This window comes from Trachypithecus francoisi, unplaced genomic scaffold, assembly GCF_009764315.1.
Source record: "Trachypithecus francoisi isolate TF-2019V2 unplaced genomic scaffold, Tfra_2.0 Lachesis_group21, whole genome shotgun sequence".
In the NCBI taxonomy this organism is placed as follows: domain Eukaryota; kingdom Metazoa; phylum Chordata; class Mammalia; order Primates; family Cercopithecidae; genus Trachypithecus; species Trachypithecus francoisi.
Window position 1 is genome coordinate 7,796,049 of NW_022681467.1, and position 24,433 is coordinate 7,820,481.

The window sequence follows — 24,433 nt, forward strand, 5'->3', positions numbered from 1 at the left end:
AAACGTTTCTGTTTCAGAAAACCCCGGCGCCTGCTGCACCGCCGCCTGAGCGCAGCCAGAGCTCCTCAGAGGTTCGCCCTGATACAATATAACATCCGCCCGTCTCAGTGGGAAGTCCCGCTGATCCCCTTAGCTACCGGAAAGCGAGAACGATGACGTATGCTCGCGGAACAGAGAGCTGCACCGGTTGGAAGAAACTAAGGCTGCCGGAAGAAGGCGTCAGCGGGCGGAAGAGGCGGGTGGAGGGGGCGTGGCGGGTGGTGAGTGTGGCTGCACTAACGCACTTGCTGGTTTTGGGTGTCGGTCTCTGTGGCCAGTTGAATTTGAAGTACAGCAGTGTGGTGGTGCTTCACGTTACAAACTGTCCTCCCCTCGCTGGCTACAATGTCTTGGCGCTCTCAGCGGAGGCTGGCAGTAGCGCACAGTCCATGTCATTCTTCTACATGGAGATGAATAATTGAGAAATGTAATATTCAAGCATTTTAAGAGAGTAAGCTTATAACTACATAGAACATAACTTTCTTTTTTAAAATAATTCCAACTGGCCGGGCGCGGTGGCTCAAGCCTGTAATCCCAGCACTTTGGGAGGCCGAGACGGGTGGATCACGAGGTCAGGAGATCGAGACCATCCTGACTAACACGGTGAAACCCTGTCTCTACTAAAAATACAAAAATTAGCCGGGCGCGGTGGCGGGTGCCTATAGTCCCAGCTACACGGGAGGCTGAGGCAGGAGAATGGCGTGAACCCAGGAGGCGGAGCTTGCAGTGAGTGGAAATCGCGCCACCGCACTCCAGCCTGGGCGACGGAGCAAGACTCCCTCTCAAAAAAAAAAAAAAATTCCAACTTTTAGATTCAGGGGGTGCACTGCATATTTGTTACCTGGCTATGAGGTTTCGGATTCGAATGGTCACCCAGATACTGAGCATAGCCCCTCTCTGCCTCCCTCCCCACTCTAGTAGTCCCCAGCGTCTATTAATGTCACCTTTGTGTCCATGTGTGCCCAATACTTAGCTCCCACTTGCAAATGAGAATATGTATTTGGTTTTTGGCATGCGCATCCGTGTGAAGAGACCACCAAACAGGCTTTGTGTGACCAACATGGCTGTTTATTTCACCTGGGTGCAGGCGGGCTGAGTCCGAAAAGAGAGTCAGCGAAGGGAGATAAGGGTGGGGCTGTTTTATAGGATTTGGGTAGGTAAGGGAAAATTACAGTCAAAGGGGGGTTGTTCTCTGGCTGGCAGGCGTGGAGGTCACAAGGTGCTCAGTGGGGGAGCTTCTTGAGCCAGGATGAGCCAGGAAAAGGAATTTCACAAGATAATGTCATCACTTAAGGCAAGGACCGGCCATTTTCACTTCTTTTGTGGCGGAATGTCATCAGTTAAGGTGGGGCAGGGCATTTGCACTTCTTTTGTGATTCTTCAGTTAGTTCAGGCCATCTGGGCTTATACGTGCAAGTCACAGGGGATGCGACGGCTTGGCTTGGGCTCAGAGGCCTGACAGTTTTCTGTTTCTGCATTCTTTTAGGATTATGGCCTTGGCCGGGCGCGGTGGCTCAAGCCTGTAATCCCAGCACTTTGGGAGGCCGAGACAGGTGGATCACGAGGTCAGGAGATCGAGACCATCCTGACTAACACGGTGAAACCCCGTCTCTACTAAAAAATACAAAAAAAAAAAAAAAAAAAAAGGATTATGGCCTCCAGGTATCCATGTTGCATCCATGTTGCTGCCAACGGCAGGACAGAACACAACTTTATACAGCCACCAGAACCGTTTTAACACACTGCCAAGTAGCAAACATGAAGACATTCATTACTGTGACTCAGAGTTGTAGTCTCTGGAGCATATAAAAATAAGCAAAACTGGCCGGGCGCGGTGGCTCAAGCCTGTAATCCCAGCACTTTGGGAGGCCGAGGCGGGTGGATCACGAGGTCAGGAGATCGAGACCATCCTGGCTAACACGGTGAAGCCCCGTCTCTACTAAAAAATACAAAAAACTAGCCGGGCGAGGTGGCGGGCGCCTGTAGTCCCAGCTACTCAGGAGGCTGAGGCAGGAGAACGGCCTAAACCCGGGAGGCAGAGCTTGCAGTGAGCTGAGATCCGGCCACTGCACTCCAGCCCGGGCGACAGAGCGAGACTCTGTCTCAAAAAAAAAAAAAAAAAATAAGCAAAACGATGTAGACATAAAATTATGCAAGAACATATCTAGGCATCCAAGAAGTATCCATTAATTAGCTCAATTTAATACTAAGTTTGAAGTTATCTACAGATCATAGAAATTATTAATAGTTTAAGGCACACAGAAACAATTACTGTTAAATGGAGAATGATTCAGTTTTGTTGAACATATTTACATTTTTCAGGATCTTAAACAGGTAATGTTAATATTAGCTTATCAATAGGAAACTTTTATACATTTAGGAAGTTCAGATTAATTATTCTTTCTGTAAGGAAACAAACTCAAGTAAAATGTACACATGTATAATACTTAACACTGAGAAAAGACATAGCTGGGATGTTTTTAACCAAAAATTAAAATAATATTATTTGCCAAAGATTTGCCTTGATTATTTGAACCTGGATTCTTTCTGTACTAGCAATTTCTGTAAGGATTGTTATAGGACCATCAGGTTCGATTGTCCATTGTGCGGTAACAGAAAGAATAGGAGTTGCAGCAGATAAAGAGTTCCATAATCAAGTGGCAGCCAAATGAGGAGACAAGAGGAATCCTCATATCTACCTCCCCCAAGAGATTAGAGATGGCATTTTTAAGAATTCTGGGGCCGGGCGCGGTGGCTCAAGCCTGTAATCCCAGCACTTTGGGAGGCCGAGATGGGCGGATCACGAGGTCAGGAGATCGAGACCATCCTGGCTAATACGGTGAAACCCCGTCTCTACTAAAAAATACAAAAAACTAGCCGGGCGACGAGGCGGGCGCCTGTAGTCCCAGCTACTCGGGAGGCTGAGACAGGAGAATGGCGTGAACCCGGGAGGCGGAGCTTGCAGTGAGCTGAGAGCCGGCCACTGCACTCCAGCCTGGGTGGCAGAGCAAGACTCCGTCTCAAAAAAAAAAAAAAAAAAAAAAAAAAAAAAAAAAAGAATTCTGGAGGGTCAATGGGCTAAAGTGTGGGGATTTCTGATTGTTCAGGAAGTGAGAGGTGAAGTCATGGGACAGGGAGATGAAGAAACTTCATTCCAGTATTGTTCGTTGGTGGAGGCCTTTATTTATTTAAAAAAATTGTTTTTGTAATGCCGGGTCTCACTTTGTTGCCCAGGCTAGTCTCAAACTCCTGGCTTCAGGCGATCCTCCCGCCTTGGCCTCCCAAAGTGCTGAGATTACAGGTGTGAGCCACTGTGCCCTTCCTGGTGGGGATCCCTAAACAATTTGGCATCAGCTGTTCTGTGGGAATTCAGGATCTGAAAAACACCTTAAGCAATTCCTGGGTACAAAGATCTAGTGTCAGAGATTCTGTAGATAGGAGCAATCAAGGAGCAGGTGATCAGTGTGCTGCAAGGCTTTTGGTTAGTTAGCAGCTGCAGGGAAGTGAATTGAAGTGCACCAATGCACCCTGGTCAGTGCCTAACTAACCTGCCTAAAGCCTGACTTGTAATCTTGTTAACCCTGTGAGGATGGTTATTTTGCATGCATAAAGTATTAGAAGTTTAATTTACTTATTTTCTGGAATTTTAGGAATAGTTGATTTACATGTGTTTATTTCCATAAGTGAATTATAACAGAGCTCCTTTAAGACATGAAATAATCTAACTTATTAAAACTTTACGGCCGGGCGCGGTGGCTCAAGCCTGTAATCCCAGCACTTTGGGAGGCCGAGACGGGCGGATCACGAGGTCAGGAGATCGAAACCATCCTGGCTAACACGGTGAAACCCCGTCTCTACTAAAAAAATACAAAAAATTAGCCAGGCGAGATGGCAGGCGCCTGTAGTCCCAGCTACTCGGGAGGCTGAGGCGAGAGAATGGCGTAAACCCAGGAGGCGGAGCTTGCAGTGAGCTGAGATCTGGCCACTGCACTCCAGCCTGGGCGACAGAGCGAGACTCCATCTCAAAAAAAAAAAAAAAAAAAACTTTACAAAGGTAGCAAGATATTTTTTACTCCCACAACAAGAGGGGAAGGCCTTTGTTGATTACAGCCATGAAAACACATAGACACATAGCATATAGCTTTGGTTCTACAACTTTGGCCACAGGTCAAAATAAATTCAGAAACATAAAAATTCAGTGGGCTAGATAACAAAAAGCTGTTCTCCTTCCCAGTGGGCATGGAAGTCTTAACTGATTTGAACTCATAAATAGACAAAAAGGCAAACAAACGAAGAGACTAACAAACCAGATTTTTCGTCATCTCTTATCCAAAAGAGAATAGATCTCTAAAAACTATTAATTCACTTAAAGAGATCACCAGATGTTCAGAATGTAAAACCTAGTTTCTATTTTTTTTTTTTTTTCCCAAATGAGGCAATATATTAACCCAGCATGAATTGTTCTAATGCTTCTTGTTGGCAGCTGCCACCTGTCCGGCAATTCTGTCCAGATCTCTCTGTCCCTGAGGTGTCAGTTTGCGGTCCCCATCTTGGTCCTTTTCCACCATTTTCAGCCCCTCCAGGGCTTGGAGGACCTGGGGGAGGACGCTGTTGAAGCCTCTGCTGAAGTGGCTGGGCATGATGCGGTTTCTCTGACGTCCCCCATAGATCTTGGTCATGGAGCCAACCCCAGCACCACCACGGAGGTACAGGTGCCACGCTGTGGAACCAGCTCCTGTGTAGAACCAGTTCTCAACGTAGGGAGCAAGCTCTTTGTGCTTGGCCAACTTGACAGTGTCTGCACATTCAGGGACTTTCAGCTTCCTGGACTTTTTGAGAAAGGTTGCCAGAGCTCTGACGAAGTCCCGCTGGTTCACGTCTTTTAGAGGAACTCCAGGCATCATGCGGCTTCCGCTCTGCCAGCCAGAGGAAAGGGAGCGACGGGGTTTCTTTCCCACAAGTTCCTAACTGTTGTTGCCATTCATGGGGAAAAATCCACCAGCTGTGGGCGAATCGCAAACAAAACCCAAAATCAGTAAGGAGGAGAAAGAAACCTAGGGAGAAAGTCAGCGATGCTGTAGTACTATTGCTACTTGGTGTTCACTCTGGGAGCCAGGAACAAGTGTGCCCCATGGGGTGTTCTTCAGTAATGTAGTTTACCTGGTTCTGTCAGGTGAATCCATTGGGATGTTGGTGAAAGCTTCAAAACTGTTAAAGCGTTTCAAAAGGTAAAATTATGGTCTTCATGCAAATATAAAATGAACATGTTCCAAAGATCTTACTTAACTCATTCATTGACTTTAATTAATCCCTACAACCGGGAGGGATGTTCAAACTGGTTCCAAGACGAATTTGGTTTATAGTGACATATTTTCTATCACACAAAATAATGATTTGTATTGCTGTGGACAGGAATAGTTTACGTTGTTGGGCAGGGAACATTTGCATTACTACCTTCTGTAAGTTAATTTCTATCTCTACAGAGTTGTAAACTAGTATACTCAAAGGCAGAGGTACATGGCCCCTACAGCAAATGACCCAGGGTTGTTTTGTTTTTTTGTTTTTGAGAAGGAGTCTCGCTCTGTCGCCAGGCTGGAGTGCAGTGGTGCGATCTCAGTCACTGTAACCTCCACATCCCGGCTTCAAGCAATTCTCCTGCCTCAGCCTCCCGAGTAGCTGGGACTATAGGCGTGCCACCATGCCCAGCTAATTTTTGTAATTTTAGTAGAGACAGGGTTTCATCATGTTGGCCAGGATGGTCTTGATCTCTTGACCTCGTGATCCGCCTGCCTCAGTCTCCCAAAGTACTGGGATTACAGGCAAGAGCCACCATGCCCGGCCCCCAGAGAGTCTTTTAAAAATGCACAGCATTCCATGGAAAGTTCACCCAGTAACCTCTTTTGACTATTTCAAAATCTTTCATAATTTTTCTGACATATTATCATCATCTATAGCCTGACTCTAAATTCTTTATTTATTTTATTATTATTATTTTTTTTTTTAGATGGAGTCTCACTCTATCGCCCAGGCTGGAGTGCACTGGTGCGATCTTGGCTCACTGCAACCTCCGCTCCTGGGTTCAAGCGATTCTCCCTCCTCAGTCTCCTGAGTGGCTGGGATTACAGGTGCCCGCCACCACACCCGGCTAATTTTTGTGTTTTTAGTAGGGGTTTCGCCATGTTGGCCAGGCTGGTGTCGAACTCCTGACCTCAAGTGATCCGCCCACCTTGGCCTCCCAAAGTGCTGGCATTACAGGTGTTAGCCACCATGCTCGGCCTAAATTTTGTATTTCTGGGTCAGATTTTTCTACCTAACATTCAGATTCATATATTCAGCAACCTGCTGGGTTCTGCAAAGCGTGTTTAGTGTGCACTGGCTACCAATTCAGTTCACTGCATCTTGGACTGTACTTTTACTACCTGCCCGAGCCTGGTGAGCCAGAACACTCACATACACAAGTTACATGAAGTGGATTTATTACTCACAGAGAAGCAGCAAGGGACAGCAGAAGCCTAGGATTTATGATGAGCTGGTCTCTCAAGACTTAGGAAAACCGCACAGTGCAGATCGAGCCTCGTCTGTGCATGTCCACTTGTACTCCAGCTGGGAAAAACCGTAAAAGCATTGAAGGACATCTTGTTTTTGGGGAGGCTAGAACAGAGCCTGGGCTGTTCTGGCTATTTCCTCCTTATCTCAGAATATTATATTCCCAGTACGTTGGAATTATTCTTCAGAACTACAAGCAAGAAAGTGGGGAGAACTGGGCCAGTCCAAGACCGTCTGGAGAAATATCCTGCAGACATCACTGGGTATTCTTGCACATCTCGATCTTAGTATGTCCTAAACTGAATCCATCATTTCCCTGGCTCCCAGTGAATCTTCTGCCTCTTGTACTTTGTTTCACTTGAAGATGCCATTCTTTTCCCAGTTACCGAGTCTAGAAAGTAGGAAGTTATCCTTGGCTCTTCCTTATTTCTAACCCCTCCACCTCAAAGGTGATACTGAATCACTTGGTCTTATTAATCTGTTACTCTAAATATTTCTCAATTTCATCTACTTGCTTAGTTCAGGGACTCATCCTCTGATTGGATTACTGCAACAGTCTCTCAAATGATTGCTTTGCCCAAATTTGCCAGATCCAAAAATCACATTGGTTGCTGGATAGATTTCTCTAAATCACACATCTGACCCTACTATTCTCTTGCTTAAAACCCTACATAGTTTTCCCATCACTCACAGTAATGAACCACTGTCCTTCCCAGCCCACACGTACTGTTCGTTGTTTCGGTGCCCATTTGCATGCCTCCCTCTCTGCCAAGGACAGCCACTTCACCCCCGCTTTCTTTCCCAGGAGCTCCCATCTGTTCTTCAAGACTTTGAAGAAGGCTTCCATTGACCTCCTTTCTCCTCAAGGTGGCAAAACCAAAAATCAAACAAACAAGTAAACAAAAGCAGTGGCAGAAAGGAAAAGTAACCACAGAAGAAAGGAGAATAGGTTTAGACCGTGAGTTTGAAGACTTAGAGACAAACTTCCCGCAGAGAAGATCCTGACCTGAAAAGAAAAATCCAGGCAGAGGAAGATTATTCAGCAGGAGTGCCTTAGTGGAGGATGAATGATCCCTTTAGAAAGAGTGAAACTGTCAGCTGGGCGTGGTGGCTCAATCCTGTAATCCCAGCACTTTGGGAGGCCGAGGCGGGTGGATCACGAGGTCAGAAGATCGAGACCATCCTGGCTAACATGGTGAAACCTCGTCTCTACTAAAAAAAAAAAAAATACAAAAAACTAGCCGGGCATGGTGGCGAGCGCCTGTAGTCCCAGCTACTTGGAGGCTGAGGCGGGAGAATGGCGTGAACCCGGGAGGTGGAGCTTGCAGTGAGCTGAGATCCCGCCACTGCACTCCAGCCTGGGCGACACAGTGAGACTCTGTCTCAAAAAAAAAAAAAAAAAAGAGTCGGCCGGGCGCAGTGGCCCAAGCCTGTAATCCCAGCACTTTGGGAGGCCGAGACGGGCGGATCACGAGGTCAGGAGATCGAGACCATCCTGGCTAACACAGTGAAACCCCGTCTCTACTAAAAACTACAAAAAACTAGCCGGGTGACGTGGCGGCGCCTGTAGTCCCAGCTACCCGGGAGGCTGAGGCAGGAGAATGGCGTGAACCCGGGAGATGGAGCTTGCAGGGAGCTGAGATCCGGCCACAGCACTCCAGCCTGGGTGACAGAGCGAGACTCCGTCTCAAAAAAAAAAAAAAAGAAAGAGTGAAACTGTCTCAGCAAGTTCTTGAGAATAACTTCTTCAATATTAGCAAGTGAGGTACCAAATATAAAGGTGCATTTTCAGATTTTTAAAAATTCACAAAAATATTGGCTTTCAGCTTTGAAACCAAAGCTATTTCTTCTGTGATAATGATAAGCTCAGAAATTGTACAAGAGATAAAAAGTAGAAAACAAAACGGATGTATGTAATTATAATCTTCTCAATTATTATCGGCATAAACAACCTAAGATGAGAGTTAATGTCACTGCCTTTTTTCTCCTTCTAGAAGAAAGAGGTAATAAATCTTCAGGAAAGCTAGATTGCTAGATCCTTTTTCAGTCCCCAGTTCCTGATTAGGGAGTATCATTGCTTCTCAAACTAAAAACTACTAAGCAAACAATTAGTTGGTTACAGGAATGTCTCTGCTTGTTTTATGTTGAAATTGTATTCCTTTTTTTTTCTTTTTGAGGCATAGTCTCACTGTGTCACCCATGCTAGAGTGCAGTGGCATGATCATAGCTCACTGCAGCCTCCCATGCTCAAGCGATCATTCTACCTTAGCCTGCCGAGTAGCTGGGACTACGGGTGCACACCACCATGCCTGGCTAATTTTTAAAATTTCTGAAGACATGAGTTTTGCCATGTTGCCCAGGCTAGTCTCAAACTCCTGGGCTCAAGGAATCCTCCTGCTTTAGCCCCCCAGAGTTCTGGGATTACTATTTTTCATTTGAAAGAGCTATATTAAAGTATAATTGATGTACCTTAAGCTGCACATATTTAAAATGTACAATTTGTTAAGTTTTGACACCCATCACCACAATCGAGATAATTAACATATATATCACCCCCAAAAGTTTCCTCATGACCCTTTGTTAATGGTGGAGGGTGTCCAGTTTCTTGGCGTCTTGAACAAACAATTGGACAAAATGCACAAAGAAAGGAAGGAATGAAGGGTTTCATTGAAAATGAAAGTACAGTCTACATTATGGGAGCAGGCCTGAGCATAAGGGCTCAAAGTCCCCATTATAGAATTTTTGGGCCTTTAAATACCCTCTACTTGGGGTACACCCTATGTAAATGAAGAGGATGAAGTAAAGTTATTTACTTGGCCTATGCCATGTGGAAAGGATATTTCCTGTCATAACTGAAGTGTGAATCGGCCTTCTGTTCCCTGCCTCCAGACCCTATTGTCCTGCCTCATCTCCCCCTTGAGAGATGTGATCCCCATAAATCTCCACAGGAGGCAGAGGGACTGATGGTCTTTTTTCTGTAACTGCTTCATGCTGGCTTGGGGTGTAGCCCCTACCTATTGGTGATCACGGAACTCGCCCTGCTCTATCTAGTGGAGGCAGGGTAGTTTCTTGACGGCTAGGGGTGATGTCTTCACCTGGAACTGGATGGAACCTTTGTTGCATGATCATCTGAAGATGGTTTCTAGACAAGAGGAAATGAATTTGGTTAAAAGATTTAATGGGGACTTTACAGGGTGGATACCTACGCTGTCGGAGATGTTTGTTATAGAGACTTGCAGAAGAAAAAACAAAACCTAGTCTGTTCTAGAATCTATGTTTCCTTGAAGTCTTAGCACAAGCAACTCCATTTTGGTTTGGTTTGGTTTGTTGGGGCCTAGTGCATGAGCTTAGTCCAAAACAATGGCCTCCCAAAATTTTGTGGAAAAATTCCCCCTTTTTGGTCAGGTTCTCACTTAGGTGAGAGTGTGACCAAAACTTAGGACCTTAGCACCACTCTCAGTTACCATCATTTTGGGTTTCTGGTCTCAGCACATAATTTATAGGTTTTGGTGTTCTCATGGTTGCACATTTCTTTCAGCTTTTGTCATTCCAGTTGAAGAAAGAACATCTGATGTTCTAGAGATGGCTGCATGCACGCATTTAAAACCTTTGAGAGAATACAGCGCACCAGGGAGACTATTATTACAACTGTTGGGAGGATAACACCAAGAGTTCGGAGTATGCTCCTAAACCCAAGGCCCCCATAAACTAAACCTCCTAAAATCAAATGAGCTAAAGAGTTTACTCACTTGACTACGCGATGTCTTCATTAATCCCCTACCACTGAATTTTTTTTTTCTTTTTTCCTTTTTTTTTTTTTTTTTGAGATGGAGTCTCGCTCTGTCGCCCAGGTTGGAGTGCAATGGGACGGTCTCGGTTCACTGCAACCTCTGCCTCCTGGTTCAAGTGATTCTCCTGCCTCAGCTTCCTGAGTAGCTGGGATTACAGGCACCTGCCACCATGCCCAGCTAGTTTTTGTATTTTTAGTAGAGACGGGGTTTTGCCATGTTGGCCAGGCTGGTGTCAAACTCCTGACCTCAGGTGATCTGCCTGCCTCGGACTCCTAAAGTGCTGGGATTACAAGCGTGAGCCACGGCGCCCAGCCAATGTGGGATACATTTCTAATCATTGCTTCTTTTACTTCAAACCATGGTAAAAGGACCTAACAAATGATGCCTTTCTAGAAGAGTGAAGGCCTCCTGGCAATGTTTTCTTTAACCCATGATGTGGGTTAGAGGAGTGAACCAATGTTTTGTTTTTGACTGATTATGAAGCAATGCATGTACCATTAAAGTTTCTTACCTACATTGGGCCTTCATATTTTATCTATCAAAGCATAAGGTTATCCATGTATAAGGCTGGCTGCAAACTCCTTCACAAATAAAACTATATCCCATAAGTGCACGTAACAGACCCCTTTTCCACTTCTATTGTTTGTAGAGGCGTAAGAAAAAAAAAAAATCAAAGATGAGAGTTTTATGATAGTAGAAGTCTTTTTTTTTTTTTTGAGATGGAGTCTTGCTCTGCCACCCAGGCTGGAGTGCAGTGGCCGGATCTCAGCTCCCTGCAAGCTCCGCCTCCCGGGTTTATGCCATTCTCCTGCCTCAGCCTCCCGAGTAGCTGGGACTACAGGCGCCCGCCTAGTTTTTTGTATTTTTAAGTAGAGACAGGGTTTCACCGTATTAGCCAGGATGGTCTCGATCTCCTGACCTCGTGATCCGCCCGTCTCGGCCTCCCAAAGTGCTGGGATTACAGGCTTGAGCCACGGCGCCCGGCCGATAGTAGAAGTCTTAAGCTGTGAACTTGCGAAAAGCTGTTCACATCAAGCATGCCATTTTCTTCTTGGGAGAAATTTCCCAGGGTAGCTTTACCTCAAAAGTTCCAGTGCATGCACAGTTCCAAAAGTGTGGAGGGACCCTTCTCAGTTGTGAGACCATGAACCCAAAGCCCAAGGTCCTGAAGTTTTGTTGTAGTGTGGATGACAAGGACAGTCTTCTCCATATTTCCAGAAAATTCAAATCATACAAAGCTTTCTTTACCTGGTTAAAATTCACTGTACATAATGATCTACTGTTGTAACATCAGCCCCTTGCATGGGAAATCTTTTATACAACCAGAATGACAAATTGGAATTCAAATAACAATTAAATAAAATTCTTTACAAAATGTTTAAATGGCCCACCAGGTTACCAAATGTACATGAAGCTTTAATTGTCTTCCCAGGAATATGGGACTAAACATTGGTTATAAACTATTTTAAACAATTTTAGTATCAGCTGGTTTAATATGAAAATCTGACGAAGTATTTTCTTGGTATTTAATTAAAAAAATTTTTTTTGGTTTTACTTGGGTTAGTAGCTTTACACAAGGGAACTTCATTCAAAGCAATGAAAAACAACAACCAGGGCTGATACTGACTACTAAAAATTGTGTTAAAATCAGAAGGAAAAATAATATGGATTTCAGGTGTTCTCAAGTTATAAATGGGTTTTCTGCATGTTTGAAACCAAAAACAAACTTTCCTATAGAAATATCAGTAAATCTAGCAAAGAAATAACACAACCCAAGCATGTCATAGCCTGTCTTAAATAAGGGGAAAACATGAGAGCACTAGTAAGAGGCAAGTAAACGGTGCTTTGCTTTTACAATTGAGGGAAGCTCGCAGGCTCTGCTCTTGGCTGCCCCACGCAGGCAGCGGAAGGCCGGCCAAGGAGGAAAGAGCCCGGCCTCCCGGGTCCCCGCAACTACAACTCCCAGGATGCCGCGGCGCAGGCTCCCGGCCGGTGCAGGCTGGGCTCAGCGCTGGTGGACCCGCGCTGAGGTGACTCTGGCCTCGCTACACTCATGGCTTCTCCTAGCAAGGCAGTGATTGTTCCCGGGAACGGAGGCGGGGATGTGACCACCCACGGCTGGTATGGCTGGGTGAAAAAGGAGCTGGAGAAGGTAAGCGCCCAATGCCTCCCTGCTCGGTGAAGTCAGCCTGCAGGGAGGGACGGCGGGAGGGGACTGAGAGCTGACGTTTGAACATGCGTCTAATCCCCTCCAGGAAAGCCCTGTGTGTTTTCCTTCCTCTCCCCCGCTGCCTTCTCTTAAACTCTAGAGCTAGTGGTCGAATTTTGGTTGGTAAAACTGCCTGGAAGACTTCTCTGAGGGCTCAGCTGTTAGAGTTGAAGGAACCCCCCTTCTTTGAACTACCCAGGCTGAGCCCCCGAGCCCCGCCCCCCGTATCTGCTGCTGGTTCAGATTTGGGACTTCCCAGATAATTTTACATCTTCACTGCTCCTCGCTTCAGCTTAAAAAAAATTAAATATGCTATACTTAATATATACAAAGGATATACGTAACATGCGTCTACATTATGAGGCATAATGTAATGAATTACTAAACTAAAATCTGGGACATTGCCTATACATCGTCTTCCAAACGACCCGTATGCCTACCCATCTCAGTCCCGTGCCATCCTGAAGTTTTTTCATCTGCTTCTCTTTTTAAAATTAAAGTATTTTCAACATTAAAGTACTTTTCAACCTATGAATATACCCTTTAAACAATAGAGCGTTCAATTTGGCTTCTTGGTGAGCTTTAAAAAATGGCATCTTACGCCTGTAATCCCAGCATTTTGGGAGACCGAGACGGGTGGATCACGAGGTCAGGAGATCAAGACCATCCTGGCTAACACGGTGAAACCCCGTCTCTACTAAAAAATACAAAAAACTAGCCGGGCGAGGTGGCGGGCGCCTGTAGTCCCAGCTACTTGGGAGGCTGAGGCAGGAGAATGGCGTGAACCTGGGAGGCGGAGTTTGCAGTGAGCTGAGATCCGGCCACTGCACTCCAGCCTGGGCAACAGAGCGAGACTCCGTCTCAAAAAAAAAAAAAAAAAAAGGCATCTTACTGTAGGCTGCCCTGTGCCGTTTGATTTTTATTTTTTAACTGTCTTCTGTAACCAGGGGGTAGGTCGGCTCCCTGGGTTGCCATCCTCTAGAGCTGGTCTCCAGAATAGATTGCAGGGCTGTGGCTGAAAACCCTGGTCAGAGCTACAACCCCAAAGTTCAGGGCTGGAGCTTCTGAGGGGATGCTTTCTCCAACTTACTGTATCACGTTCCTGTGCCACGTTTTACCTACTCCCTGGCCCACGGTCTATTTGGCTCCAGGTCAGTCTGTCTAGAACATATTTGTTAATGCCTCTCTATAGATGGAGGGCTGTAGAGGCAAATATGGGTGTACAAATGCAGATATAGGTCTCTCTATAGAGGTCAGCAGAGCTGCCTAGATACAGAACTACAGATGGAGTTCATGCGAAAGGATGGTCACTTAACTTACTTCATTTCATAACACAAGTTAATACTGAATTGCTAACGATCATATCAGGTGCCTCATTTCTTATTAGCAAAGTATTAGTTGTAATTAAGCTCTTTATTATAGCTTTTTCTCCCCCCTCATATCATAGATACCTGGTTTCCAGTGTTTGGCTAAAAACATGCCCGACCCAAGTAAGTTTTAAACTTGTTTTTAAACAGCCTCATCTTGTTGGGTTTTGATATTACCATGTTTGTAGTATAGAACAAGAATATCGTAGTGGAGAAACCAAAGATGCCTATATAGTTAAGAAAGAATAAGGCAAGCAGCTTGGGGAGGAGGGTGTGAACCAAAAGCCATAGAAAATTCTAGTAAGGATCAGGAAAGCACCTGGGCATGGTAAAATTTAATTTTCAACTTTGCACCAACTTGATCTTTCCCTTCTGTAAGTCTACAAATATTTTCAGGCAGAATTTGTGGGGATTACATTTGAGGCATAGGTATAAAACTTTACAGCATGTATTTGAGATCCTAATGTTTAAAAATGTCATATTGCTACTTTTGTTCTGGGTATGCCTATGACTTGTCTCAGGAATCCCCTTTTTGGAAAGAATGAATAAATGTGTGTGAATTTTAGAATGTTGCAAGAGTTTTTTTGCTTTTTTTTTTTTTTCCTGTGATGGAGTCTCGCTCTGTTGCCCAGGCTGGAGTGCTGTGGTGTGATCTCAACTCACTGCAACCTCTGCTTCCTGGGTTCAAGTGACTCTTCCTGCGTCAGCCTACCGAGTAGCTGGGATTACAGGCACACGCCACCATGCCTGGCTAATTTTTTTTTTGTATTTTTAGCAGAAATGGGGTTTCATCATTTGGTCAGGCTGGTCTTGAACTACTGACCTCAACTGATCTGTCCACCTCGGTCTCCCAAAGTGTTGGGATTACAGGTGTGAGCCAGTACACCTGACCAATAGCTTTTTTTTTTTAAGTTTGAAAGTTTACATTAAAATTTCAGAGTTATATTTTATTATTTCCTTAGTATTTTCTTACAAGAACATGGTAAACAAAAAGAAAAAAACTATTTATCAGAACTGTGGACTTGGGTCTTTCAAGTAGTAATACATAAGCCTTTGGCTCTGTTAACACAGTCCTGTCTCTGCTGTGGTCCTGCAGTTTTAAAAGTTGTGAATTGCTGAATAGTCGTCTGTTAGAAAGGTGGGGCAGCATTGGATTCAGACTGCCACTATCAAATGACAGACTTTTTCTTTACCCTGAACCTTAAGTTACAGCACGAGAGAGCATCTGGCTGCCCTTCATGGAGACAGAGCTGCACTGTGATGAGAAGACCATCATTATCGGCCACAGTTCTGGGGCCATCGCAGCCATGAGGTGCGATCTTTGTTAAACTGTATCCCCTTTGTGGGCTCCAGCCATGCTTGCTTGAGATATACCTTGTGTATATCTTAAGTTTCTGTTGCAGAGGAAACAGTGCTGACCTCTAAAGTGGGAATGTAATCTGTCCTAATTCCTTCCTGGTTTTGCTACTGGATTGAAAAAAAAAATCTGCTCTTATTGGGATGCAGTGATCCTTTTAAAGCATAAGTGGCTGCAAACCCCAGTGGCTTCCCATCAGTCAGCTCTGATTCTATCCCTACAGACTCTCCTTCTCTCCTCCCAGCCAGGTTTACTGATCTCATTGCGGTTCCTGGAACATGCTAAGTACACACACATCTTAGCCTGCTCTCATCCTTCTACCTGGGACACTCTGTCCCTAGACATCTGCATGGCTTTCTTTTTTTTTTTTTTTTTGAGACGGAGTCTTGCTCTGTCACCCGGGCTGGAGTGCAGTGGCCGGATCTCAGCTCACTGCAAGCTCTGCCTCCCGGGTTCACGCCATTCTCCTGCCTCAGCCTCCTGAGTAGCTGGGACCACAGGCGCCCGCCACCTCGCCCGGCTAGTTTTTTGTATTTTTTAGTAGAGACAGGGTTTCACTGTGTTAGCCAGGATGGTCTCGATCTCCTGACCTCGTGATCCGCCCGTCTCGGCCTCCCAAAGTGCTGGGATTACAGGCTTGAGCCACCGCGCCCGGCCTGCATGGCTTTCTATTTCCCTTGAAGTCTCTGCTCAAATGTCCCCTTTAGGTAAGGCCTTCTCTAATCACTCCATGTGAAACGACTTCCTCAATCTACTGGCTCCTATCCCTTTTATATCTTATTATCTGCAGCACTTTTTTTTTTTTTTTTTTGAGAAAGAGTTTCACTCCTGTAGCCCAGGCTGGCAATCTTGACTCACCACAACCTCCGCCTCCCAGGTTCAAGCAATTCTCCTGCCTCAGCCTCCCAAATAGCTGGGATTACAGGCATTCACCACTATGCCTGGCTAATTTTGCATTTTTAGTAGAGACGGGGTTTCTCCATGTTGAGGCTGGTCTCGAACTCCTGACCTCAGATAATCCACCTGCCTTGGCCTCCCAAAGTGCTGGGATTATAGGTGTGAGCCACCGTGCCTGGTCTATCTGCAGCACTTTTTACCATCTGACATCCTGTTTATTTCTTGTCTGCCTCCTGCCAATAGAATGTAGACTCCAGGAAGGCAGGGCTTTGTTCAGTCTGGCACTGAAACCCCATTGCCTAGAAGAGAGCCTGGCATATGGTAGATTGTGTCTGCAGTGTCACTCACCTGTGAATCCCCAGTCCTTAGGTTCATGGGCATATCCCTACTGCTCATTAAGAATATTATATCTCCCCTTCTAGCCTTATAAGGCCTAGTGGGTAGGGACTTAGCTGGCTGACTAAGCTAAGTTTAGCCTATAAGAGTTGAGTTTCTTTCATATTTGCTAGGCAAAATGACAAAGGATAATAGTTTTTATTTGTCCCAAGCAGTCACTTAGGATGTCACGTGAATTGCATGTCAGGGAATCTTGCCAAATTTCATAAACTTTCAGCCACACTGATTAAAGTTACAAGAGTATTTCAGGATGGAGCTACAAAATTATGGTACACTCCTAGTGTAAGGATGTTTATATGCTGCCAGGGGTTGTCTGGAAAACGAAGAGCTCCTTGTATTATTGAATTCTGTCCCAACTCAAGGCCAACTGCATTTTTCTCAAGCCATTGATTAGTAAAGATGTGCCTGCTTTTAAAGATCCTTGAACTCACTGCGGGATTATTAGCAACCTTCTAAGAATTGACTTCTAAAGTTAAGGGAGACAAGGAGAAAAATGGATGCCAAAATGATTGGGTTAAGGTCGTAGAATTTCCTATTGACATAATCATAGAGGACTACCCTACAGATGACGCTAATCATGAAAGGGAAGTTGTGCCTTTACAATGGAGAGATCACATGGTGTCACCTTAAGCAAATGATGAAACTTAATCTCACCAATAATAGACTGGCATCATTTGTGCCCTGTTGTGATGGTGTGGGAAAGACATAGCATCACCTATGTAGTATCCTTGCCAGAAATGTTTACCTCAGTCTAGTTAGGAGGAAGCAGACAATCCCATTTAGAGGATAATGTACAAGACAACTGGCCTAAACTTTTAAACAATGTTAATGTCATTTAAAAGAAAAAATTTAAAAGTGACTGAAGAGCCATGAAAATAAAATGCAATGCATAATCCTTGACTAGATCTAGGATTGTAGAATGTTTTAAAGGACGTTTTTGTTTCAGTTGGGGAAAAATGAATACAGATAATATTGCTGTATCAATGTGAAATTTATTGGGTGTAATAGTGGTACCATGGTTAAGGGCGTGACCTTCTCAAGAGATGCATGCTAAAGTAAGGGTGAAATGTGACAAAATTAATGAATCTAGGTGGTGCTTGTTCTTTTTTTTTTTTTTTTTTGGAGACAGAGCCTCGCTCTGTTGTCCAGGCTGGAGTACAGTGGCACAATGTCGGCTCACTGCAACCTCCGCCTCCCAGGTTCAAGCAATTCTCCTGTCTCAGCCTCCCGAGTAGCTGAGACTGCAAGTGCCTGCCACCACACCTGGCTAATTTTTGTATTTTTAGTAGAGAGGGGCTTCACCATATTGGTCGGGGTGGTCTTGAACTCCTGACCTCAGGTGATCTGCCTGCCTTGGCCTCCCAAAGTGCTGGGACTACAGGCGTGAGCCACCATGCCCGGTGTAGGTGCTTGTTCTTTAAATGTTTCTGTAGGTCTGATATTTTTCAAAGTAAATGGGGAAAAAAGTTTAAGCCCAAGAACAAAATACCAATGCTAACTCTTTCTTGGCACAAAGGCCTCTCGAAATTATTACTATGTATCTTTCCTTATCCCAGTCTTTGCTGAGGGATACTGCTGTCTGCAAATATTATAATTCTGGTTTTTACCAATAAAGGAGCCTCACTCTACTTGCTCCTATCCTCTTTATATCTTATTATCTGTAGTACTTTTCACCTAGACCTAATCAATCCTAGATCTAGTCAAGGATTATGCATGGCATCTGACATCCTGTTTATTTCTTGTCTGTCTCCTGCTTACTTTTAATGGTAAAAACTGCAATGACTTTTGTACCAACCTAATAGTTAGCTGGGTGTCTACTTGCCAGGCACTGTAATGGGCATCAGGAATGCAAAGATCAATAGGACTCATACCTGCCCTTAAGGAGCTGACAGTTTATTGAGAGAAATTTACCTAAGACGACACAAATGAATAATACAAGGCAATATGGAATGTGTGGTACCAAAGGTACATTTCTGGTATTGTACAGTGTTTCTTAAAATACAGTTCACAGACCACTTGCATTAGAGTCATCTGGGTTGAAGGAGGGATCATGCCTTAAAATGCAGATTCTAGGCCTTAATCCCAACTTTCTGAATCAGAGGCTCTGGGTCTGAGCCTGAGAATCTGCATGTTCACTGACCAAGTGACACTGAAGCATACTAAACGTGGGTGGATTACACTTTTTGTTTATTGGGAAAGGTTTGCACAAGTTTGAACTACCTTGAAAAATGAGTAGGGGCTGGGCGCGGTGGCTCACACCTGTAATCCCAGCACTTTAGGAGGCCGGGGTGGGCAGATTATTTGAGGTCAGGAGTTCAAGACCAGCCTGGCCAACATGGTGAAACCCTGTCTCTACTAAAAATACAAATTTAGCTGGGCATGGTGGTGCATGCCTGTAATCCCAGCTACTCAGGAGGCTAAAACAGGAGAATCGTTTGAACCCAGGAGGTGGAGGTTGCAGTGAGTCAAGATTGTGCCACTGCACTCCAGCCTGGGTGACAGAGTGAGACTCTCTCTCAGAAAAAAAAAAAAGGAAAGAAAAATGAGTAGAAGCTCATCCAGTAGCCAGGGTTGGGCTTGTAGTTCTGCAGTTTCCTTGCTATTTTTCACATCAACCTCAACAGCAGATAGCACATGCTTTCTGTAGGCTACCACAAATGAGTTTTTAAGTAGTTTATTGACTTTTCTTTTTTTTTTTTTGAGACAGTCTCGCTCTGTCGCCCAGGCTGGAGTGCAGTGGCCGGATCTCAGCTCACTGCAAGCTCCGCCTCCAGGGTTTACGCCATTCTCCTGCCTCAGCCTCCCAAGTAGCTGGGACTACAGGCGCCCACCACCTCGCCCAGCTAGTTTTTTTTGTATTTTTTAGTAGAGACGGGGTTTCACCGTGTTAGCCAGGATAGTCTCGATCTCCTGACCTCATGATCCGCCCGTCTTGGCCTCCCAAAGTGCTGGGATTACAGGCTTGAGCCACCGTGCCCAGCCAGTTTATTGACTTTTTGGTGATCAGAGGTAACATTTATATTAGCTGACATCATTTTTCTTTCTCCAGGTATGCAGAAACACATCAAGTATATGCTATTGTATTAGTGTCTGCGTACACATCAGACTTGGGGGATGAAAATGAGCGTGCAAGTGGTAAGTCCAAAGGTAGACATCTGAGCAAAGCCCTCTCTAGACATGGGGCTGTCTGTTCAGGTTGTAAAAACAGTGCTGTCTTTCAGATATGCTAAAACATTCTAATAGCATATGAGAAAGATTTACCACCTATCTTTGGATGTAAGTTCACACTTTGATTTCTTCCCAAGCCGTAAGTCTAGAATTGAACCGCAGAGGCCTGGTTTTAGTTGAACCATGTACCACCTCTTCATGAGTAACTGTGGTATCAAGCCCTACAGATTTGAAAACAAAAGAATTGCTTCTAACTCACATGTAGGCTCTGCTCCTTTGTGTCTCTATGTGGGTCGCCAGTAGGTATTTTAGAATATCTAGAGGGAGATTATCCATGGGCACTGAAAGATTGTTTTTTTTTCCCCATAGGATACTTCACCCGCCCCTGGCAATGGGAGAAAATCAAGGCCAACTGCCCTTACATTGTGCAGTTTGGCTCCACTGACGATCCATTCCTTCCCTGGAAGGAACAACAAGAAGTGGCCGATAGGTTGGAAACCAAATTGCACAAATTCACTGACCGTGGCCACTTTCAGAACACAGAGTTTCATGAACTGATTACTGTGGTAAAGTCTTTGCTGAAAGTACCCGCATAGACTGTATGATTTCTGCTATTTCGCATACCAATATAGAGGTAGAATAATATCTACTATCAGCTGATTACTAGACACATAAAACATCCAGTTAAGTTCCAAAAGTGCCTGAAAAACAAATACAAGTTTCAACGTTCAATCTAAGTTACCAATAGCGTTTCCATTTTCCATAGACTCTAAAACTCCCCAAATTGCTATGAGCTACCGCAGTATTTTCCCCATTTGATAAGAAATGTAAGGACGGCTTAACTGCCCTTCTCTAACCAAAGTAAGTCAGAAACAGCACCCAGGTTTCCTGATTCCCACTCCTGAGTAAAACTAAACAGGTTTTATGTATGTTGCAGGTGTCACACACTTTGCCTCTTTGAAATCAAACTTTTCTGTTTCACTGGGGAAAGAAAACATGACTGAAAGTCCAGAGTGTTAGCTTAGAGCTCAAAATACTAGCTGCTGTTTCAAGCTGGCCCTGAACATTAAACCCAGACTAGGGCCTACACCTCTGACACTTGCCCCTGAGTCCTTCAGACAGGTTGAGAGAGATTGAGATAGGAGTCTTCCAGAGTCAGGAAGGAAGGAGAAGCACAGCAATATACATACATAATATACGTACAACTGACTAGATTTGTTTGAGACTAGAGTGGTGGGATCAGGGCCATGTGGAGAGCTCATGGCCTGTCTAAATTGTTGCCATGTGGAAATGGGGCAGAGTGTTACCCATTTTCTGATTTTTTGTGTGGAAAAAAATGTCCAAATTATGGTTTTTAAATTTGGGGACTATATATATATACACACACACACATACACATACAATCCATATACATATGAGTATGTAAGTTGGCAATAAGAGTATACATCAAAAAATTTACAAACACTGCAAGACAAATAAAGTCCAAGCCATCCATTTGTGACCACAGTCATAAGCATTAACGTAGCCAGGGGCTTTTAGTTAATTATCTGTGAAGTCTGAGAAAAGACTAAGATAACCAAAATGAACATAATGTCAAAGGACGAAATCATGGGGACACTTTGGGTTTTGTTCCAAAGTCAAGTACTTTTAAAAATAACCTGTCCATACTTCATGTTCTGTTCTATAGAGAACAGAACTTCTGTGGCCCTTTAGAGCTCTTTCAAGCACATTCCATTTCCTTCTGATCATACTTCCTCAAAAAGCCTTTCTTTGGCTGGGTGTGGTGGCTCATGCCTGTAATCCCAGCACTATGGGAGGCTGAGGTGGGTGTATTGCTTGAGGCCAGATGTTTGAGGTCAGCCAGGGCACATAGCAAGACCCCATCGCTACAAAATATTAAAAAATTAGCTGGTCGTGGTGGTACACACCTGTAGTCCTAGCTACTTGGGAGGCTGAGGCAGGATTGCTTGACCCCAGGAGTTTGAGCCTTCAGTGAGCTACGATCCCGTCACTGTACTCCATCCTGGGTGATGGAGCAAAGAACCTGTCTCTAAAAAAAAAAAAAAAAAAAAAAAAAAAAAATTTAAATAAACCTACCCTTTTTCTTTTTTTTTTTTTTTTTTTTTTTTGAGGCGGAGTCTCGCTCTGTCGCCCGGACTGGAGTGCAGTGGCCAGATCTCAGCTCACTGCAAGCTCCGCCTCCCGGGTTTACGCCATTCTCCTGCCTCAGCCTCCCGAGTAGCTGGGACTACAGGCGCCCGCCACCTCGCCCGGCTAGTTTTTGTATTTTTAGTAGAGACGGGGTTTCACCGTGTTAGCCAGGATGGTCTCGATCTCCTGACCTCGTGATCCGCCCGTCTCGGCCTCCCAAAGTGCTGGGATTACAGGCTTGAGCCACCGCGCCCGGCCAACCTACCCTTTTTCATTTCCCAACATTTTTTGGCTATTATGATCTCTAAGTGTTACTTCAAATAATTTCCAGTGAATCCACACTTGATGTTGCAGAGCTTGAGTTTGCTGCAGAAATGTAATTGCCTATACTTCATGCCTAAAGGAGATTCAGAGCTATCACTTAAAACCAAAAGTCTTGGTTTTTAAATGTGCTTAGACAAAAAAAAAAATTCAGGAAAGGTACCCTAATCATTTAACAGCAGTCGTCTTTGGGGAATGGACATTTTGGTAGGTACAGTGTGGTGGACGTCCTTCTTCTTCTTTGTTTTTTTTGAGACAGTGTCTTGCTCTGTCGCCCAGGCTGGAGTTCAGTGGCACAAATCTCAGCTCACTCTGACCTCTGCCTCCCGGGTTCAAGTGATTCTCACGTCTCAGCCTCCCAAGTAGCATGAACTAAAGCCATGCACCACCACGCCTGGCTAATTTTTATATTTTTAGTAGAGATGGGGTTCACCATGTTGGCTAGGCTGGTCTCGAACTCCTGGCCTTAGGTTATCCACCCACCTTGGCCGCCCAAAGTGCTGGGATCACAGGCATGAGCCACCATGCCTGGGCCCTTACTTTACTTTATCCTCCTAAGAGATTATTTGAATTTGTTACACTAAACATGTATTTTATAATAAAAAATAATTAAGATTTAAAACAATGTGTTAGACTACTAAAAAGCAAATTATACAAGTCAGTTGAATAATAATGTTGTTAAAGAGGCTGTTTAGCACGAATTTGACCAAATCTGTAGTCAAAGTTTGATTCTACTTGAATTTTTTAGAAATTTGCTGTTGTATTTCTTACTCTTTGCCTTGTTCTCTGTGAAGTCCTTTCGTAAAAAAACAAACTTACACAATTTAGTTCACAAAACTTTGTTGACCTCTCTGTAGAAATGAAAACTAAATATATGTAATTGAGAAATAATTCTGATACTCTTCATTCCTATAAAAGTAATCTTAAGATAGACCTATAGGATTGTTGATCTTTGCTGCCAAATATAACCAGTAACCACAGCTAGCTGTAAAATTGAAAATTCAGTTCAGTCAGAATAGCCATATTTCAAGTACTCAGCAGCCACTGGGGGCTATTGGTTACCTTACTGACCAGCTGATATAGGCTATTTCTGTCATTATAGAAAGCTCTATTGGACAGCACTGGTCTAGGACACATATTTTGTATTTTCCCCTCATCTGCCATCCAATACTGAGTAATAGTTCAAAGTACAAGTGACTTAATTTGAAATGACTTCTGTTTGGCTATTTCTGTTTTGCTTAGCTGATCACCACCAACATCCTAGGTCTATACAATTTACTAAATCGCCCAACTAAGATCAAGGGTGTTTCATGGGAAAATCCACACAAACTATTCATTAAAAACCATAGAGTCATGGACTGGCATGATTTCTGTTTGATTCTTTGTGGTCACCATTGAATATACAGGGGCCTCTGTACACTCTGGGGAGTATCTATTCTCAGGTGAGCAAAATACCGAATACTGAATGGAAATCAACTGTAAGTATTAGGACTTCATATGCAACTTGAGTTTTTGGTGCTGTCAGGAGTCTAGAGCCCCACAATTAGTTTCGGTTACAGTTTATCCCTGTAGGATAAATGATCCATTTAACTATTCATCAGAGGTGCTGTATTTTTAAATAGTCTCTTATCTCCTAATTTTCAGAATTAAAAACATGCCGTGGGAAAAAAGTTTGAAGGTTCTCTTTATTGGTGAGGTAAGGAATACTTTTGTTTTACCCATTGAATGTTAAGCTCTAAAAACCAATCTTTAGCTATAGAGACATAAGACAAAGCCTATACTTAAAACATAAGCTGGTTTTGGCCGGGCGCGGTGGCTCAAGCCTGTAATCCCAGCACTTTGGGAGGCCGAGACGGGCGGATCACAAGGTCAGGAGATCGAGACCATCCTGGCTAACCCGGTGACACCCCGTATCTACTAAAAAATACAAAAAAACTAGCCAGGTGAGGTGGCGGGCGCTTGTAGTCCCAGCTACTCGGGAGGCTGAGGCAGGAGAATGGCGTAAACCCGGGAGGCGGAGCTTGCAGTGAGCTGAGATCTGGCCACTGCACTCCAGCCTGGGTGACAGAGCGAGACTCCGTCTCAAAAAAAAAAAAAAGAAAAAAAAAAAAAGCTGGTTTCTTCTCATTTCTAGCTCTCTTCCAAGTTCATTTTTCTTACTACATAAAACTAGTGCCTTTTTGATAGGCCA

General features: G+C 44.3%; 2 protein-coding genes and 1 long non-coding RNA gene across 3 annotated transcripts; 1 reads left to right on the forward strand and 2 right to left on the reverse strand.

Annotated features, from left to right (window-relative positions):
• Nucleotides 1-4,466: 4,466 nt before the first annotated feature.
• LOC117068407 (40S ribosomal protein S19-like) lies at nucleotides 4,467-7,782 on the reverse strand. The gene is made up of 2 exons (XM_033185505.1): nucleotides 6,525-7,782; nucleotides 4,467-5,041 (listed from the first exon to the last, which is right to left on the reverse strand). Exon 2 carries the CDS (start codon nucleotides 4,941-4,943, stop codon nucleotides 4,503-4,505), a length of 441 nt encoding a protein of 146 aa, XP_033041396.1. The 5' UTR covers nucleotides 4,944-5,041; nucleotides 6,525-7,782; the 3' UTR covers nucleotides 4,467-4,502.
• A 4,546-nt stretch (nucleotides 7,783-12,328) lies between these two features.
• Nucleotides 12,329-21,852, forward strand: RBBP9 (RB binding protein 9, serine hydrolase). The gene is made up of 5 exons (XM_033185516.1): nucleotides 12,329-12,528; nucleotides 14,033-14,075; nucleotides 15,159-15,264; nucleotides 19,652-19,737; nucleotides 20,140-21,852. Exons 1-5 carry the CDS (start codon nucleotides 12,430-12,432, stop codon nucleotides 20,364-20,366), a joined length of 561 nt encoding a protein of 186 aa, XP_033041407.1. The 5' UTR covers nucleotides 12,329-12,429; the 3' UTR covers nucleotides 20,367-21,852.
• LOC117068412 lies at nucleotides 20,989-23,906 on the reverse strand. Its single transcript, XR_004431112.1, has 2 exons — nucleotides 22,183-23,906; nucleotides 20,989-21,863 (listed from the first exon to the last, which is right to left on the reverse strand). It is a non-coding gene; the product is annotated as an uncharacterized LOC117068412 (long non-coding RNA).
• Between the last annotated feature and the right edge of the window lie 527 nt (nucleotides 23,907-24,433).